Source organism: Salmo salar, chromosome 24 (assembly GCF_965601325.2).
Source record: "Salmo salar chromosome 24, fSalSal1, whole genome shotgun sequence".
Classification (NCBI taxonomy): domain Eukaryota; kingdom Metazoa; phylum Chordata; class Actinopteri; order Salmoniformes; family Salmonidae; genus Salmo; species Salmo salar.
In genome coordinates, this window is record NC_138314.1 from 42,607,990 (window position 1) to 42,625,109 (window position 17,120).

The 17,120-nt window shown below is 43.5% G+C and overlaps 2 protein-coding genes across 5 annotated transcripts; both read left to right on the forward strand.

Moving 5' to 3' along the window:
- The first annotated feature begins 277 nt into the window (after positions 1-277).
- On the forward strand, positions 278-7,728 carry wdr31 (WD repeat domain 31). 4 transcript variants are annotated; one of them, XM_014172636.3, is made up of 10 exons: positions 278-586; positions 955-1,115; positions 1,299-1,428; positions 1,520-1,594; positions 1,881-2,025; positions 2,236-2,336; positions 2,976-3,043; positions 3,492-3,633; positions 3,915-4,077; positions 4,203-7,728. In XM_014172636.3, exons 2-10 carry the CDS (start codon positions 1,066-1,068, stop codon positions 4,358-4,360), a joined length of 1,032 nt encoding a protein of 343 aa, XP_014028111.1. In that variant the 5' UTR covers positions 278-586; positions 955-1,065; the 3' UTR covers positions 4,361-7,728. The 4 variants fall into 4 exon arrangements, with proteins under 4 accessions (XP_014028111.1, XP_014028113.1, XP_014028114.1 ...); XM_014172638.3 differs by having other exon boundaries at positions 958-1,115; XM_014172639.3 differs by having other exon boundaries at positions 1,027-1,115.
- A 760-nt stretch (positions 7,729-8,488) lies between these two features.
- Positions 8,489-11,878, forward strand: LOC106585890 (RING finger protein 223). The gene is made up of 2 exons (XM_014172609.3): positions 8,489-8,703; positions 10,638-11,878. Exon 2 carries the CDS (start codon positions 10,737-10,739, stop codon positions 11,328-11,330), a length of 594 nt encoding a protein of 197 aa, XP_014028084.1. The 5' UTR covers positions 8,489-8,703; positions 10,638-10,736; the 3' UTR covers positions 11,331-11,878.
- Positions 11,879-17,120: the final 5,242 nt, after the last annotated feature.

Consider the following 17,120-nt stretch of genomic DNA (forward strand, 5'->3'; position numbering starts at 1 on the left):
TATGAATAGTTGATATTTCTTACTTTTGTATCTGTGTTTACAGGTCTATATTTCCAAAATGCTTTAATATATCCTAATGTTTGTTTCTTTATGTAGGGAAAATAGTTTAAGCAACATAAGAGCTTGCAATATTGGGTTACATCATCTTACGGGGCCTTGCCACGCCACTAGCTTAATTGCAGAAAATCACAGAAAATGAGAGCACGGACTTTTATTTGGTAGTAGACTATTAGAAAGCTATTGTGTGAACGTTGCTCCTCCCTCTGTGTCAGGTGACCTCAGTTCGCCTGGTAACAGAGAAAGCGTCGCTAGGAAGTGAATAGTGCGATGAGTTCGCGGCAAAAAAAAGAAGCTTTTTTTGAGGAAATCTACGGCGAAAGTTTACGAATTCCGGAACGGGAGTACAGTTTATCTGCGAGAAGGGAGTAAAGTTGTCTAATTTATCACAATTATGCTTCGTCGCGTGCTAGCTAGCTCATTCACATCTCGTGGCATGAGAGATAAAACAAGATTAAGTTAGCAAGCTAGCTAGCCAGCAGCTAGCTAGCTTAGTAGTCATAGTCAATTACGCACCCCAGCTGGGCAGGTAAGCAAAAATCGATCTGGCTTGCCACCACCTGTTTTAGCTCGACAAGTCGCTGTAAAAAAAAAATATATATTTTATCTGTTTACCATTGAAAGTATCGTTAACCTGGTATGTGTGTCCGAATAACACTGCTACAGCTATGGAAGTTGTGTCGTCGTCGGTTGGGTTAATGCGATGTGGCAGTAATCATAATAGGATTTCACCCTCCTTTCTGAATAAAGCTTCCTTCTGTCTGTCGCCCGGTTTATTTATTTAGCTCATGGAGTGTTTACATCATCACACAGTTGAATAGGTAGACTACTGTAATGGTGTCAAGTGACATAGTGGGTGCACGTTGCATTAATCTGTGTATTGGGTTGATATTTCAGCAGAAGGTGGTTGACAGTTGAAGAATAACACTACCCTAATCTGCTCATATGGGTTGGGGACCTGGGTGGTAGCCCTGCTTGCTTCCACAGCCAGGTTGTGCTGACACAAAAATGGGGAAACTTCAGAGCAAGTTCCGACGGTCGCGCTCTGAACTGTACAGGTAAGACAGCCAGCAACATCAACACAGGCTGAGTGACCCCATACCTAAACCTGTTTAAGACAGACTCCTGATGTTTTATTGATCAGATAATCTGTGAGGTGCTTGGTTCACATTGTAACAATCCCATGACATACCTCAAATAGGTCTAATAGATCATTGTGCAATTGTACTGTGCCTCTGCAGGGCGACCAAAGGTGATGGCGAGGATGCTGCTGTTAGTCAGGTGATACAGTATGAACCCGCCCACCGTGACGCCGTCAACTGTGTCACCAACCTGACCTCAGACCTCTGTGTGTCTGGAGGAGGTGACATGGTGAGTAAATTGACTAGGTTTTATGCATGTGTTTTACGAGTGACAATATAGTACAGGAAACTGACTGCTAATCTGTCTCATCTCTCCCCAGGCAGTGGTTGTGTATGACTGGAGAGGAGGGAAGTTATGTCAGTCATTCCAAGGTCACAACAGAGAGGTTACCAAGGTAAACAGCCAGTGCACTCTGAGGTAGTTGAAGAAAGAGGGTGCAATGTGGCTGTGGCTATTGAATGGATGCCTGCCGTTGTTTTATTAGTGTGTTTGTAGTCTTTAGAATAGATATCAATTGTGGTGCTGGGAGTAACAGTAGAAAAATACATCTTCCACACACGATTTTACCTCTGCACATTTGTTGTCGTCGACGTTTCGCTACAATACCTTTTTTTGTGTGTGTTTTGTAGATATTCTGTATCTAATTATCGAGTCTCCTCCCCCCTCTCTCTCTCTCCCAGGTGGAGTGTTTTCCTGGCAGCACCTGGATCTTCAGTGCGTCTCGAGACAAGAGTGTTATGATGTGGGACCTCAACCAGGGGGACGAGCCCATCCAGGAGTTCTGTGGCCATGAGCTGGTGGTCAACGGGCTGGCCGTCAGTCCAGGTAGAAACAGGGTGAAGTTTCCCCTAGGTGCAGATCTAGAATCAGATTTCCCTCCTCACCCAATCTTAACCTTTAACTATTAGTGGGGAAAATTCAAGATCAGCGTCTAGGGACAACTTCCCCCTTCACCCCTCAAACACTTGCATTAACACCTTATCAAACACCATAATAAATACCTGTGTGTGTAAACCATACTTGTATTTTCGTTAGATGGGTCGAGGCTGTGCACTGGTTCCCGTGACAACTCCATGTGCCTCTGGGACATTGAGTCTGGCGAGCGTGTGCATAAGAACACAGTCTCCAGAAACCTGGTAAGTGACTCTTCTGTCCCTTGATTTGAGGGTACTATAAAAAGGGTTTATAAAGGTAGGATGATATCTCATACCCTGTGTCCAAATTATCATACTTCATACTGTTTACTATAAGTATTTACTAGGCACTAACAGTACTGCATACTATTTAGAAACACGGTTTAGTAAAAAGTTATACTAGTACAAATGATGAACATACTACAGCTCCATACTGAGGAAGTGTCGTCTGTTGCACCGTCATAATGGAAAGGCAATTTAATTCATGAATATGTTAAAGTGAAATCACAAAGTTTGGTGATGCGTTTTGCATACTTTGCACCATCTCACTTTTTAATTTGTACTGAAAGTGCCCTATCTTAAATGTTACTGCTGACATGCAACATTTTTAGGATCATATCAACAATGGACTAATAAACTATATATATATATTTATTTATTTATTTATTTTGAAGTAAAATATCCCTTTAAGGAATTCACACTATATGAAAAGGGGAAATGAGTATGACATCCTGGCATTTAAAGCATACAAAATGTAGATGCATCTTGCACACTACTAAACGTTATATTATTACATACACAAAAAAGTATTGTAAATATTATTCCGTATGATCATTCGTATAGAGCCTGACTCTTTTTCAGGTTACTCATGTGTGCTGGGTACCTGAGAGCAGCTCCATCGTTCAGACATCCGAGGATAAAACCATCAGGTAAGTTGTTATAGCCTGGTCCCAAATCTGTCGGTGCTTTTACCTACTTCATTGTCAAGCCAAACATGTTTTGAATACCAATTCCATAATGAGTTTGCAAGAGAACAGTAACAGACTGGCCCCCAGGCTATAGGACGACAGACTGGCCCCCAGGCTATAGGACGACAGACTGGCCCCCAGGCTATATGCTGTTGGTAGTCCCTCAGGGTATGATCACTAACAGTGTTACTGTGTGTAATGCAGTCAGAGGAGGCTAGTGGGAGGAGCTATAGGAGGACGGGCTCATTGTATAGGCTGGAATGGAATGAATGTTCCATATGTTTAATGTGTTTGATAACGTTCCATTTAATCCATTCCAGCCATTACAATGAGCCTGTCCTCCTATAGCTCCTCCCACCAGCCTCTGAATGCAGTGCTCCAGGTTGATACATGCATTTTGAATGTGCAGGGTGTGGGACAGTCGTACCTGGCAGGTCACTAACACGTTCCCAGCCAAGCAATACATCCAGACACACTGTGACATCAGCGCCAACGGTAACCACCTCCTGTCCAGCAGCAATGGCTTCGGAGGCCAAGGCTGTGAGGCTACGGTGAGTCCCCTTCAACCCTGTCTGGGTTTCCAATTCTCTATCCTTTTCCAGAACTGTGCACTTGTTCACCCCCCCCCCAATGAAAGGCATTGGTTTGGTGCAAGAATGACTGAAGGAAGTTTCTACCATGTTGCTCACACCTGTCCATCCCTTTTAAATTGATGAGGGGGAAGTGTACAAGTTCACACTCCTGTAGAGAATTGAAATGAAGCCCGTCCCTCCGGAGTATTGTTACTGTGTGAAACCCACATCACTCATGTGTTTTCTGTGTGTGTTTGTAGCTTTGGGACCTCAGGCAGCCTGGCTGTAAGGTGGTGGAGTACCGGGGCCACCGTGAGACCACCGCTTGCTGTGTGTTCCTGCCCTCCAGCCCCGGGGGCCCTGCGCTCGTAGCGTCCTCGTCTCACGACTGCTCAGTCAAAATCTGGGATCAAAACACTGCAGGTAACACTGCCCTACACTACCCTACGATGCCCTACCCTAGTGAGCTAAATGGCCTCTCTCTTCTCATCATGTTTATTCTTCTTGGTTCTTTCCTATTTTCCTTGTCACTCTTTCTCTCTCCGAAGCCTGTCTGACCACTCTGACCCTGGATGGATCAGGTCCTTTGGTGTCTTTGGCCCCAAGTGACTCCAGCAGTCTGCTGTGTGCCAGCTTTAACACAGGGCTCCACATACTCCACCATCACAAGGATGGGCTGGACCTAAAGGAGGTGGCGCGCTTCTGATGAGGGCACAGGACCGGTGCCGGCACGGTAACCCGAAACCCCAAATCCCCTACACTGTGGGCCACACAGACCTCCAAGCCAGCGGGGCCCTTTAAGTCAGATGGACCTGATCAGGAGACACCATCCCTGGGTCAACTGATGGGAGAAGACCCCTGCGAGTCATTCTAAATCAGGGAGAGCCCTAGACATTGTACTCAGAGCATCAGGCGAGGCCCAACTGCTTTGGAATGTCTTGGTACAACAGAAATGTTTTGGATGTTTGGAGACTAAGTGGATAGTGATAGCTTTAGCACGTACAATTAGCCAAATTGCTAACTGTAAGTAGACAATTGTTGAATCGTTAATCAGATAGTTTAGGAAAAAGTGTAACCACTATAAAAATAGAGCGGACAAATAAATCATGAATCGTTTAGAGCAGGGGTGTATTCACTAGGAACCAAACGGGCCCGAAATGTGGAGGGACTAAACTGAACTTGTCCAATAAGCGCAAATGTTCATTGCAAAATATTCAGTTGCAAAATGCATTTTGCTACGTTGTACACTAATGAATACACCCCAGTCGTGTCCCACTCTAATAAAGTGTCTACTTCAGACCGGACTAGGGTGAAACTTCACAGGAGGAGATTGACACTTACGTTCTTACGACAGTTTATTTGAAATGGCTTCACGACCCCATTTTAATAATATAATAACAAATTTATGCTACATTTTATCAGACGCTTTTATCCAAAGTGATGACTTAGTCATGCGTGCATATATAATTTTTTTTACGTATGACTGGTGCCGGGAATCGAACCCACTATCCTGGTGTGGCAAGCGCCATACTCTACCAACTGAGCTACAGCGCAACTCGGCAGTGCTAATGTCGACCCGGGTTGTAATATTCGACTTCTGTGACATACTCCGTTATTACGTTGGCAAAAATGTAACTTATGGAATGCAATGTATTTGTATTAAACTGACTGAGATACTGCCACACCAAGGGGCTTTCAGCGTTTGCCAAACTAGGGGTCGCGACCCCTTTTGGGCTCACAAGTTTTGAAAATAGGGGTCTCGAGAGAAACTCTGAAATAAAATGTTAAATTTGCGCTTGGTTAATAGAAGCGGGATTACATCAGTAACCTCCGGTAGTCGCTAGATATGGTTGTAATAAACAGAGCGGTTCTGTTTTCTTCCTACAAATGTGGCTCCATCTTTCGAATGGTTTAAGCTACAAAATATTATGACCCCCCCCCCAATCACTGAATGATAAGACTCTCAGGAACACATGTGTGTCTTCCCTTCTGCAATGCCCACAAGCAGGACTCATTTAGAACAGAATGGACAAGTCCGACAAGCAGAACTCATTAGAACAGCGTGGACAAGACCAAGCACTAAATCAGACTGGGGGGAAAATAACATCAATGACGATGTCATTTTCTTCACAGAAAATGATACAGTATAAAATGATTGGCTGATGATCTTCTGAACTTCCCGATGCATTTCAGTCATTTCAAAACATATGTCCTTCAGATTGAAATACTGCCAAAAGTACTGTCAAACTGATTTGTAATAGACTGTCATAGCCCAAATTTTACAAGTTAACATTGGCTGTTGATTACGTCACTTTTTTATTTATTTTTTTCAAATGGTGGGGTCGCGAAAACATTTTTCATATCAAAGTGGGGTTGCGGGTCAAAACAGTTTGGGAATCCCTGCTGTAGATAGTTACCTCTGAGGAATTGGATCGGCACGGAGAGACACTATACCAACACATCATGAAAGGGCTTTAGCTACAGGAGTTAACTGGCCAGTTACATGGCTAACACATTCTGATGGGAACACATCCCATACAGTTTCAAGTTTTAATGTCATGTGCACAAGTACAGTGAAATGCCTTTTCTTGCGAGCTCCAAATGTAGCACAAAAAAAAGAACACAAGGTAGAACAAAAATAAGAAGAACGCAAAGTAAGAAGCTATATACAGGGTCAGTTCCAATACCATATTAACAATGTGCAGGGATACTGGAGTGATAAGAGGCAGATATGTATAGGGGTAAGGTGACTAGGCATCGGGATATATGATAAACAGCGTAGCAGCAGCGTAAATTATGATTGTATGCGAGTGTGTGTGTGTACGTGACTAGAGTCCTGTGAGTGTGCATGGAGACAGTGCAAAAAATAAAATACACGGGTCAACTCAGAAAGCCCATGTAGCCATTTTGTTAGCTATTTAGCAGTCTTACGGCTTAGGGATAGAAGCTGTTCAGGAGCCTGTTGGTGTCATACAAACATACACCGAATGAAAAAATATAAAGAGCAACATGTAAAGTGGTGGGCCCATGTTTTCATGAGCTGAAATAAAAAGATCCCAGAAATGTTCCATATGAACAAAATGCTTATTTCTCAAAAATGTTGTGCATAAATTTTTTTTTTTTGTCCCTGTTAGTGAATATTTGATCCTTTTGTCAAGATAATCCATCCACCTGACAGGTGTGGCATATCAAGAAGTTGATTTAAACCACACGATTATTACACAGCTGCACCTTGTGCTGGGGACAATAAAAGGCCACTCTAAAATGTGCAGTTTAGTAACACAATGCTACAGATATCAAGTGTGCAATTGGCATGCTGACTGCAGGAATGTCCACCAGAGCTGTTGCCAGAGAATTGAATGTCAATTTCTCTACCATAAGCCACATCCAACGTCGGTTTAGAGAATTTGGCAGTATGTCTAACCGGCCTCACAACTTCAGACCATGTGTAACCACGACCTCCACACCCAGCTTCTTCACCTGCGGGAGTATTTCTGTCTGTAATAAAGCCTTTTTGTGGGGGAAAACTCATCAAACTGATCGGCTGGTCCTGGCTCCCAAGTGGGTGGGCCTATGCCCTCCCAGGCCCACCCATGGCTGCACCACTGCCCAGTCATGTGAAATCCATAGATTAGAACCTAAGGAATTTATTTCAATTGACTGATTTCCTTATATGAACTGTAACTCAGCAAAATTGTTGCGTTTATATTTTTGTTTAGTATGCATACAAAAATTGCATCAGTGTCAACCATGAGTGGCATGGTGAGGAGCCACAAGCATGAGATGCCACTGTTTTGTGTAATAATCAATGATGCTCTTGGTTGGAATCTAACCGTCCCATTGTCTCCTTTAGTTACGTCACAAATGGGACCCTATACCCTATTTGGTGCACTACTTTGGACCAGAGCCCTATGGGTCTTGTTCAAAAGTAGTGCACTAAACAGGGAATAGGGTGTAATTTGGGATGCAAACCATATTTGAATAGAATAAGAGAAGGGGTGTGTGGGTCCCGTTGTGTTAGCTCTGTCTGTGTTGGTCTTTATGTTTGATCTAATAAATCTGATTGTTACTGTTTGTCAGTCTTTTGTTTTACCAATGCCAACACATTCACTAATCTCACCAATGGAATGACAATGCTTCAATCTCTGAGTCCTTAGTGGACACCCTCAAAACGATGGAGGGGGGGGGGGGGGGGTGACAGAGACAGGTCTCATTTGTCTTTACCTACAGCTCCAGGTTGAATTTTCCCCTATGTTCAGATCTAGGATTAGATTGACCTCCTCCCCCAACCCTACTCCTTACATTTCTCCTGTCAGTACATTTGTCCTGTCCTTACATTTCTCCTGTCAGTACATTTGTCCTGTCCTTACATTTCTCCTGTCAGTACATTTGTCCTGTCAGTACATTTGTCCTGTCCTTACATTTGTCCTGTCCTTACATTTCTACCAATAAAAATATTCAAAAACATGAACAGCCACCTAAGCTTTTTTTAGATAGGCCTACTACTCACATTTTACAATAATTATCCTCATCAAATGTCTTCGCCAAGCAAGGTTTTTCGGACATCCAATTATTTATATAAAATCCTGTACTGCCACGTAACTTCATACGATAGGGCCTATCTATCTACAGCCTTTGTATCAGCCATGACACTTTTCATTTTCTTTCCATACTAATGAGTAGTCTGTGTTATGTGGACTTTGTGGGTCGACTCGCTCATCTCCATAAAGTCGCTACAGGTGCAACGACGCCAATATAAGATTTGTGCATTTCCAAATGACTACCCACGTCCGCTCACAGAGCCAAGTATGTTTACACAGGTAGGCCTAATATTTCCGAGTCGCTCATTTGACTAGCTACCCCGTACATGTTTCCTCATATTGTAACAGTATTCAAATACTGGGAGCTGAGTTGAAGGAGCTGAGTTGAAGCGAAATTGTATCACAACCAAAAGATCAACAGTTTGGTTGCCCTTGCTCCAGGGGATCTGCCTGCGCTCGTCCTTCACCGGCAACATCACGCTTTAACACCGACTATATGAGAGACATGGTAACTACTTCCACTGTAGTTTTTCATTCCATATTTCATAACAATGATTTCGTTTTTAAGTTGGACTCGGGGTTAAAACTTTCAGACGTGAAAACGGCAGGCTTGTATTTCTTCTGGCCACCTCTGCTGCTTTCAGGGCAAAATGCCCATCAGACGTCACTCCTCCTTACAACTGTCAAATAAGGATGTAGTCTAATATTTCCTCTTGTAGGTCGGATTACATACTGTCAAATTATCCACATTCACCTATTTTACCAGTAAGTAGGTCTGTTTCTTGGGGGTTTATGGAAATTGAATATTGGTGTATGTTGCCTTGCCTGATCTGTAAGAAATAAGAACTTGAAAGTGTTTCTCACTCAGGTGATGTAGCCTACACATGATATCAGTCCTTTCTGTATGTATTTGTCTAAATTGATAGACTAGTTCATACTGAATGTCAGCTAGTAGCCTATATTAGTGTAGTGGTAGTTGGCGGAACTAAAGTTGTCCTTCTCTTTTGCATACAATAAATGTGTTGCTATGACTACTTTATTTGACCCATAAATGTGAGAGAGGGGTATGCTTTACATGAAACCACCAAAAACAGGTTTACCTTACATGCATTTTAAGAAAAATCAAGGAAACTGCAGCAAGGTCTGCAGTTAGATTGGTGAGCCATATTACAATACCTATTGACACAGCTCAGTATTAGACTAAAGGAACCTAATGTTAGTCCTTATAGTCCAGGGACCTTACACGTTCTGTTTAAAGGGTGAATTGGCTCTGGAAGCCAATTGATTCTAAGTTGTGGTACGGTTCTAGAAACAAAGTCCTCTACTTTCATATCACATCAAAATTATTTCACAAATGCAAAATACACACTTACTGTACACTGTTTTAACACAGTTGCAGCTGACTTATTTTCAGTGACAACATGTTTACACACAGGTGTTCAGAGATACAGATGGCTAATTAGCACATGTAGGCCACTCTGTTTTCCGTAAACAAGCGCTGTAACATGGAGATCTGGCCATGTGGAAACCCTAACCCTATAAAGTTGTGTATCTATTTAACCTTTTTTAGTTTTTGAAATGATTTCTCACCGATATGAAATATGACGTCCTTATGCTTCTAAAACCGCACTGCAAGCGATGTGTGTTAATGTTCAGACCGAGCAACACGGCTCCTAACAAAACTCTTAACAAAACTTAGAAAATGCTCCGTTAAATTAAAGAAATGTTTTTCTCCATGAAGCACTTTAACATTTGAGGAATTGTTACCTCTATAATGTGTATTTTAATGTGAATATGGATGTTTAGTTTAATGTGTATCCTGTATTTTGATGTATATTGTGGCGCTAAACAGGGCTCATCTGGAAAAGAGACCTTGGTCTCAGCTTTGACTCCCTGTCAACATAAAGATTAAATAGAAATGATACTCCCCATTTTCTACATGGCTCCCTCAATAAAACAGTCTGGTCAATGGAACGGTCTGCATTCCATTCACCCCCCCCCCCCCCCCCCCCCCCCCTCCCACTGGATTTATGGTCTAGTGGGAGTTTCCACCACATTTCATATACCAGTCATTTCCTTTCAAATCAGTGAAGGGAAGTGCACATTTTCTGAGGAAGGCGAGATAATTGGGACATACCCAGTGTGTGACCAACACATTGTTCTGTAGGTAATTGATGACTGATCAGTTGCTCTTGTGTAACACAGCCTCCTATCTACAGATAGAATAGGAGATGTTTCCTTCATTATCATAGCATTTCTATGTTGACGTTACCTTACTTCCCTGGGGTGTATTCACTAGGAACCAAACGGGACTAACCTGAACTTGTCCAATAACAAATGCAATGTTTTCATTGCAAAACGCATGCACTGATGAATACACCCCTGGGTAAGAGGTGCCATGTCACAGGTGCATCATCACCTCAATGTTGTTTTCCTCCTCAGGTTCCCAGCGGTCTCATGTCCGTGGCAGTTGACCTCCTACATTCCTGTTGATTCCCGAGAGCTCCTCTGAACTCCCACTGCTGCCCACCGGTCCCAGGCATGGACCCCTACCAGGAGCCTCAACTCGGTTTCCAGCCCCCGCGTGACGAGGGCGCCCCAGACCTGGAATGTGCCATCTGCTTCAGCCAGTTCAACAATGTCTTCCGCACTCCCAAGATGCTCCAGTGCAATCACACCTTCTGCCTGGAGTGCCTGGCCCGTATGAATGTCAAGTCAGCCAAGCCGGACTCCATCCAGTGCCCGTTGTGCCGGGGCCACACACCGCTACCCGACCTGGGGTTGCCCAAGCTGACCACGGACCGAGCCGTGATTTCTTACCTCCCCACGACCATGCAGCGCGTCTACAGCATCCGCTTCAACCGCGACAAGGGCAAGCTGCAGGTGAAGAGGACCACCGACGCACCCCCCCCCTTGAACTCACTGCGTTCTATTAGTCACTCTCTGGACGTGGGGCTGCCTAGCCCTCCAGGAGGCAGCGGGGACGTAGAGGGGGGGCAGAGGCGAAGGCTCGGGGCACTGCTGAGACTGTGTCATAGACCAGGATGCAGAGCCTCCCTCCTTGTGTCAGTGGTGATGATGATGGTGGTGCTTACTTGCGTCATCATCTTCCTCCTCGCATATAAACAGCTATAACAATATCATCAGAATGGAGCTAAGAAAGTGGACGCTCACTACAGTGCACCTGATGGACGTCGGAGAGAGGACCTGATGGACGTCGGAGAGAGGACCTGATGGACGTCGGAGAGAGGACCTGATGGATGTCGGAGAGAGACGTTATTGTTACCCGGCTTCTACTATCTACTGTAGCAGTTTTCAGTACCTTTTTTTTTTAAATTTTTATTTTTATAATTTTTTTAAAAGTGTATCTATTTCTTAGCAGTTGTTGTGCATCTGTATGCTGAATTTGTGTACAACTATGATGCATGTCGTACAAGAGAACCACATTTCCCTCTGTGGTTTTTTGTTTGTAGACAGACGGTAATGTGATACATGTCATAATATAATAGCCCTGCTGTCCTCTCCAGGTTTCCATCCACAGTAAACACACTCCACGTACTTCAATGCAAATCAATAGCGACTGGCTATGCAAGTACACAGTTACCTTTTTGAGTAAGACACTGCGGTATCACTGTGTGAAACAGTTAGGGCTAGGAGATTAGAGATAATCTTGAGGTCACGTTTGGGGGGGGGGGGGGGGGGGGGGGGATATCAACGTAGCAAGAGGTTGAAGATTGAAATGTGGAATTATTATGTTTGCTTATACCACTACACTTTTTCTTTTTTTCTCTTTTTTTTTCAAGGAAAAAAGCCATTTTGGTTGCATGGATATTATCCAGCTGATAGAGACATAGAATCAAACAGTCAGAATAACAAATACCGTCTGCTCACAATTGTCACATTTTCTACAGTTTACGCTTTCACACATATCAGGGTTTTAGGATTGTCTTGTTTTATATTGAAAATAAACAATATTTTACATACTTTGGCTATACATTATTTGTCAAATGTTGCTCTGGCAAATTATTTGCATTTCCTAAACTTGAAATAAAGTCAACATGGAGTACATATGTGAAGTTTCGTTGATGTTAGATTGGCTTAGATGTGTCAGGGAGATTTGGTTGTATAATATCATATTTAAATTCAAAGTGAATATTCAGTTACATTACACTGTGATAACAATGAAGTAGCACTTCTAATAAGGGATGCTAATGACCGAGGTTCAGATTTGTCTTTCTCTGTGGTCTACACCAGATGGCGTCACAGCATTGACCAGTGGACTGATGCGCTCCACTCTAGCGGATGCATGTCACGCATGTGTCATGGAAAAGTACAGGGCTTCAAACAAAGTTGTGCTCATCTGGCTACTGACTGACCAGTTCACCGGCTGACGAAGGGTCAAGTAAGGTCAATGAAAATAATGACATAAACTGCTGCTGCGTGATAGTAAGATTTGTAATGGGAACCTAAGAGATTGAGAAATATCTGGGGGAGGGAGGGGTCAGAGGAAGCATGACAGAGCAGGAAGTGTAAAGCAGTGGATTTGGGTTTTTGTAATACAGGAAGTTGGCCCTCGCATGGGAATATCCAGTTATCAATCGACCCAAGTAAAAGGAAAAAAAGAACTCGAGACTTCCTTCTATTCTTCAATGAATAGAAAAAGAGCAAAGTCAGCACTGTCTTTGCAGTGAAATAAAGGAAACTATATTCCATCTGACAGATGTTCCTCCTTTTATTCCATCTGACAGATGTTCCTCCTTTTATTCCATCTGACCGTTAGCTGTTCCTCCTTTTATTCCATCTGATGGTTAGATGTTCCTCCCTTATTCCATCTGACCGTTAATGTTCCTCCTTTATTCCATCTGACCGTTAGATGTTCCTCCCTTATTCCATCTGACCGTTAATGTTCCTCCTTTATTCCATCTGACCGTTAATGTTCCTACTTTTATTCCATCTGACCGTTAATGTTCCTCCTTTTATTCCATCTGATGGTTAGATGTTCCTCCTTTATTCCATCTGACCGTTAATGTTCCTCCTTTATTCCATCTGACAGTTAGATGTTCCTCCTTTTATTCCATCTGACCGTTAATGTTCCTCCTTTTATTCCATCTGACCGTTAATGTTCCTCCTTTTATTCCATCTGACCGTTAATGCTCCTCCTTTTATTCCATCTGATGGTTAGATGTTCCTCCTTTTATTCCATCAGACCGTTAGATGTTCCTCCTCTTATTCCATCTGATGGTTAGATGTTCCTCCTTTTATTCCATCTGACCGTTAGATGTTCCTAATTTATTTCACTGCAGATACTGAGTGCTGACCTTGCTATTTTTTCTATTCATAACAGATTACTTTTTGCTCTACGCACCACAAACCTAAGAATCTATAATTAGACCTGTGGACGGTTTCTCCTTTTTCCTCTAATATTCTTCACTGACAATTCTTTCTTCCTCTTTCTTCCTCTAGTGACCTCTGAAATGTGGTACAACCAGAAAAATGTCCACAAAATAACGTTGGTTCCTTTGAAATGAATGAGACCAGTCAAGTTACTCTGTTTAGTCATCATAGCATATACCCAATGTTTTACACGGCACTTTAGTCATCATAGCATATACCCAATGTTTTACACGGCACCTGCAGTCATCATAGCATATACCCAATGTTTTACACGGCACCTGCAGTAACAGAGTAATACATGGGATTCCGGTTCAAGTTCTAGGTGGATGCCAGTCAAGAATGTAGCCAGCAGAGGTGCGATGAACACAAGATAATGTTCCCATGAGATCCGTGTTTTAGAGATGTTAACAATGAGCAAATTGGAAAAAGAGTCCTGCACACAGTATTCCTGCCAGTGGTACGTTTACATTAACGTTTTAGTAATTTAGCAAACGTTCTTATCCACAGTGACTTACAGGAGCAAATAGGGTTAAGTACTTTGCTCAAGGGCACGTTGACATATCTTTCACCTAGTCATCTCAGGGATTCGAACCAGCGACCGTTACTGGCCCAACGATATTCTCTTTGCTTTTGTACATTGATTTATTTGACATGATCAGTAAAAAAAAATGTGTATGACATATTGCCTTTTAAACCATTGTCATTACATGCACTAATCACATGCACTAATCACATGCACTTTTAGATCACACATTCCCCCGACAAAGGGAGGTTGGGATTTTCAACTACTGATGAGCAAAGTTAGCTGTGGTTTGTAGTGACTGATTGAAGATAACTGAACCATGGATTCCAGGTCATTCTGACACAGACTGGTAGTTTCAGGGTGAGGAAACCTGAACCTGTAATAATATCAAGTAAATTAATTAATTTATTTCTGTGTCGTGAGCAGTACAGTTGTGTCGTCATTTCAGCTTCTGATAGGACGGGGAAGGAGGGGGAGGAATCTAGTGGTTTCCTTTGTGTGTGAGTGCCTGGGGACGGGGTTGTGCACGGGGTACTCCCTTCGCATGTGTGTGTGTGGGGGGGTGTGCAGGGGGTGGGTTGTGGGTGTTTGTGTAGTGTGGTGTGCTTTGAGTGGGGAGCTGAGCCACAATGAATGGTCCTGCTGTCCTACGTTCTGACATTCTGTCCACCATGGGAATTTGGCAAAAAATGTGAGATTTGAAAGTACCAATGAGGATCTTCTCTTTTGCACTTCAATAAGAGGCTTTGTATGGTTTCAACAAATGACAAAAAAAGCAAAACAGTGGGCCTTGAAACAGTGGTTCTTGGTGTGGGTGATGGGGACTGAGTGTCGCTCCATGTCCTGTCTTCTCTGGCAAAAACACTGTACCCGAAAGAGGTCACTGCACTCACAAAACCTCCGCATAATTCTCTTCCTCCAACGTTCTAAACCCCAATCACAAACAAGACTCATCAGCACGCCCACGCAGTTTGTGTGTGTGTGTGTACATGTGTGTGTGTGTACACCTACTGTGTGTGTGTGTGTGTGTGTGCCGGGACTCAGTGCTGCCACACTAAGGGGGACAATGGTGAGCATCAAAACATAGCTTGAATAAACAAAAGGGGCTCTGTTTTGAAATCTAAACCACTGAAAGTAAAGATAATGAGCAGACAAACGGTCTCCAGACCGCTCTCTCTCTCTGGACAAGGGACAGGCAGTCAACACCTGCTTTAGTTGGTTAGCTATATTAACGCTTACATTGGATTAAAATCAAAGCCACATAAAAACAGAGACATATCACATGCTCACTGAGGGGTTTATTACAAAATTGAATTACAGAAAGTGACACTGTCTGTCTGTTCACCTGTCTGTCCGCCTGTCTGTCCGTCCGTCTGTCTGTCTGTCTGTCTGTCTGTCTGTCTGTCTGTCTGTCTATCCACCTGTCTGTTCACCCGTCTATCCGCCTGTCTATCCACCTGTCTGTCCGTCCGTCTGTCTGTCTGTCTGTCTGTCTGTCTGTCTGTCTGTCTGTCTGTCCACTTGTCTGTATCGGTCTGTCTGTCCACCTGTCTATCCACCTGTCTGTTCACCCGTCTATCCGCCTGTCTATCCACCTGTCTGTATCTGTCTACCTGTCTGTCCACCTGTCTGTCTGTCCACCTGTTTGTATCTGTCTGTCTGTCCGCCTGTCTGTCCGCTTGTCTGTGTTTGTCTATCTGTCTGTCTGCCTGTCTGTCTGCCTGCCTGCCTGCCTGCCTGCCTGCCTGCCTGCCTGCCTGCCTGCCTGCCTGCCTGCCTGCCTGCGTGTGTGGTCACGTGAGCATGCAGCAGTGTGATTAGTTTGATGTATTTATTAAAGTATTAGTATAAAGTGGAACTACACGAGTCGCTGTTGTGTCACCCATTGTGTTTGTGAAAGGTGGTGCAGTTTTCAATCAGCATTAATAACTAGCCATTACCAGCTCCATGGATACACACACAGCATGTTTAAATGCCAGCTCCGTTACCAAGGTGGGGCCGATGCATACACACACGCCCACCCAACATGCTTACACTATGATATATAGCACGGAGACAGACTACCACTCACATTTATCTGTCAGTCATACAGGGAGGGACACACCAACATTGAAAAAGAAAAATACTGTTCTGTTACATTTGTTTATCTCTGCTGTTGCATGGAAATGAAGGTCGTAGCTGATACAATTGTAATGAGAATTATCTCACATGAAGATAAAGGGCAGATATCCAAACCAACACAGATCAGTTAGGATTGATTTGGTTGTTAAGTCAACATACCTGACTGATGAGAAAGCATTCTGTATCCCCTGGCTAGACCTGGCTAAACCTGGCTAGACCTGGCTAGATTCACCACACAGTTCCACCAAAGTGTGTCACACTCAACTGTAGATGGGAATAGCATGGAATTGTATGATACACAACATCAAACATTCCCTAGCCCACAGATATGCATGCTCCCCCCAAAATGAATACACACGCACACAGAGAGAGACATGTACAGGCAAGTAAACAAATCCCCAGTACAAGGACATCCCTCTCGGACTCCTCAACCTCAAGCCCATACCCTCTAAGCAGTTAATCAGAAAGGATGGGGATAGGTTTAGACAATATGGTAGTTGTTTACACCTGTCTAACCTCGTTTCTGTGCTAATTGTATAGAGCACATAAAGGCCTGGAACCAACAATACAAATCTGGCCTGTGTGGGAGTGAACTAGTTGGGAGTGAAAGTACTTGTCATTATTTGATCTTAGTGAATCACATGACTGTGAGGCGTGGCTCGGAAGCAGAGACATATGGTGGACTTGGAGACTGTGTTCGGAGGGAGCCATCCCCAAGACAGAAACACAATCATTACTCAATCTCTTAGACACACACACACACACACACACACACACACACACACACACACACAGACAGACAGACAGACAGACAGACAGACAGACAGACAGACAGACAGACAGACAGACAGACAGACAGACAGACAGACAGACAGACAGAGTTTCCC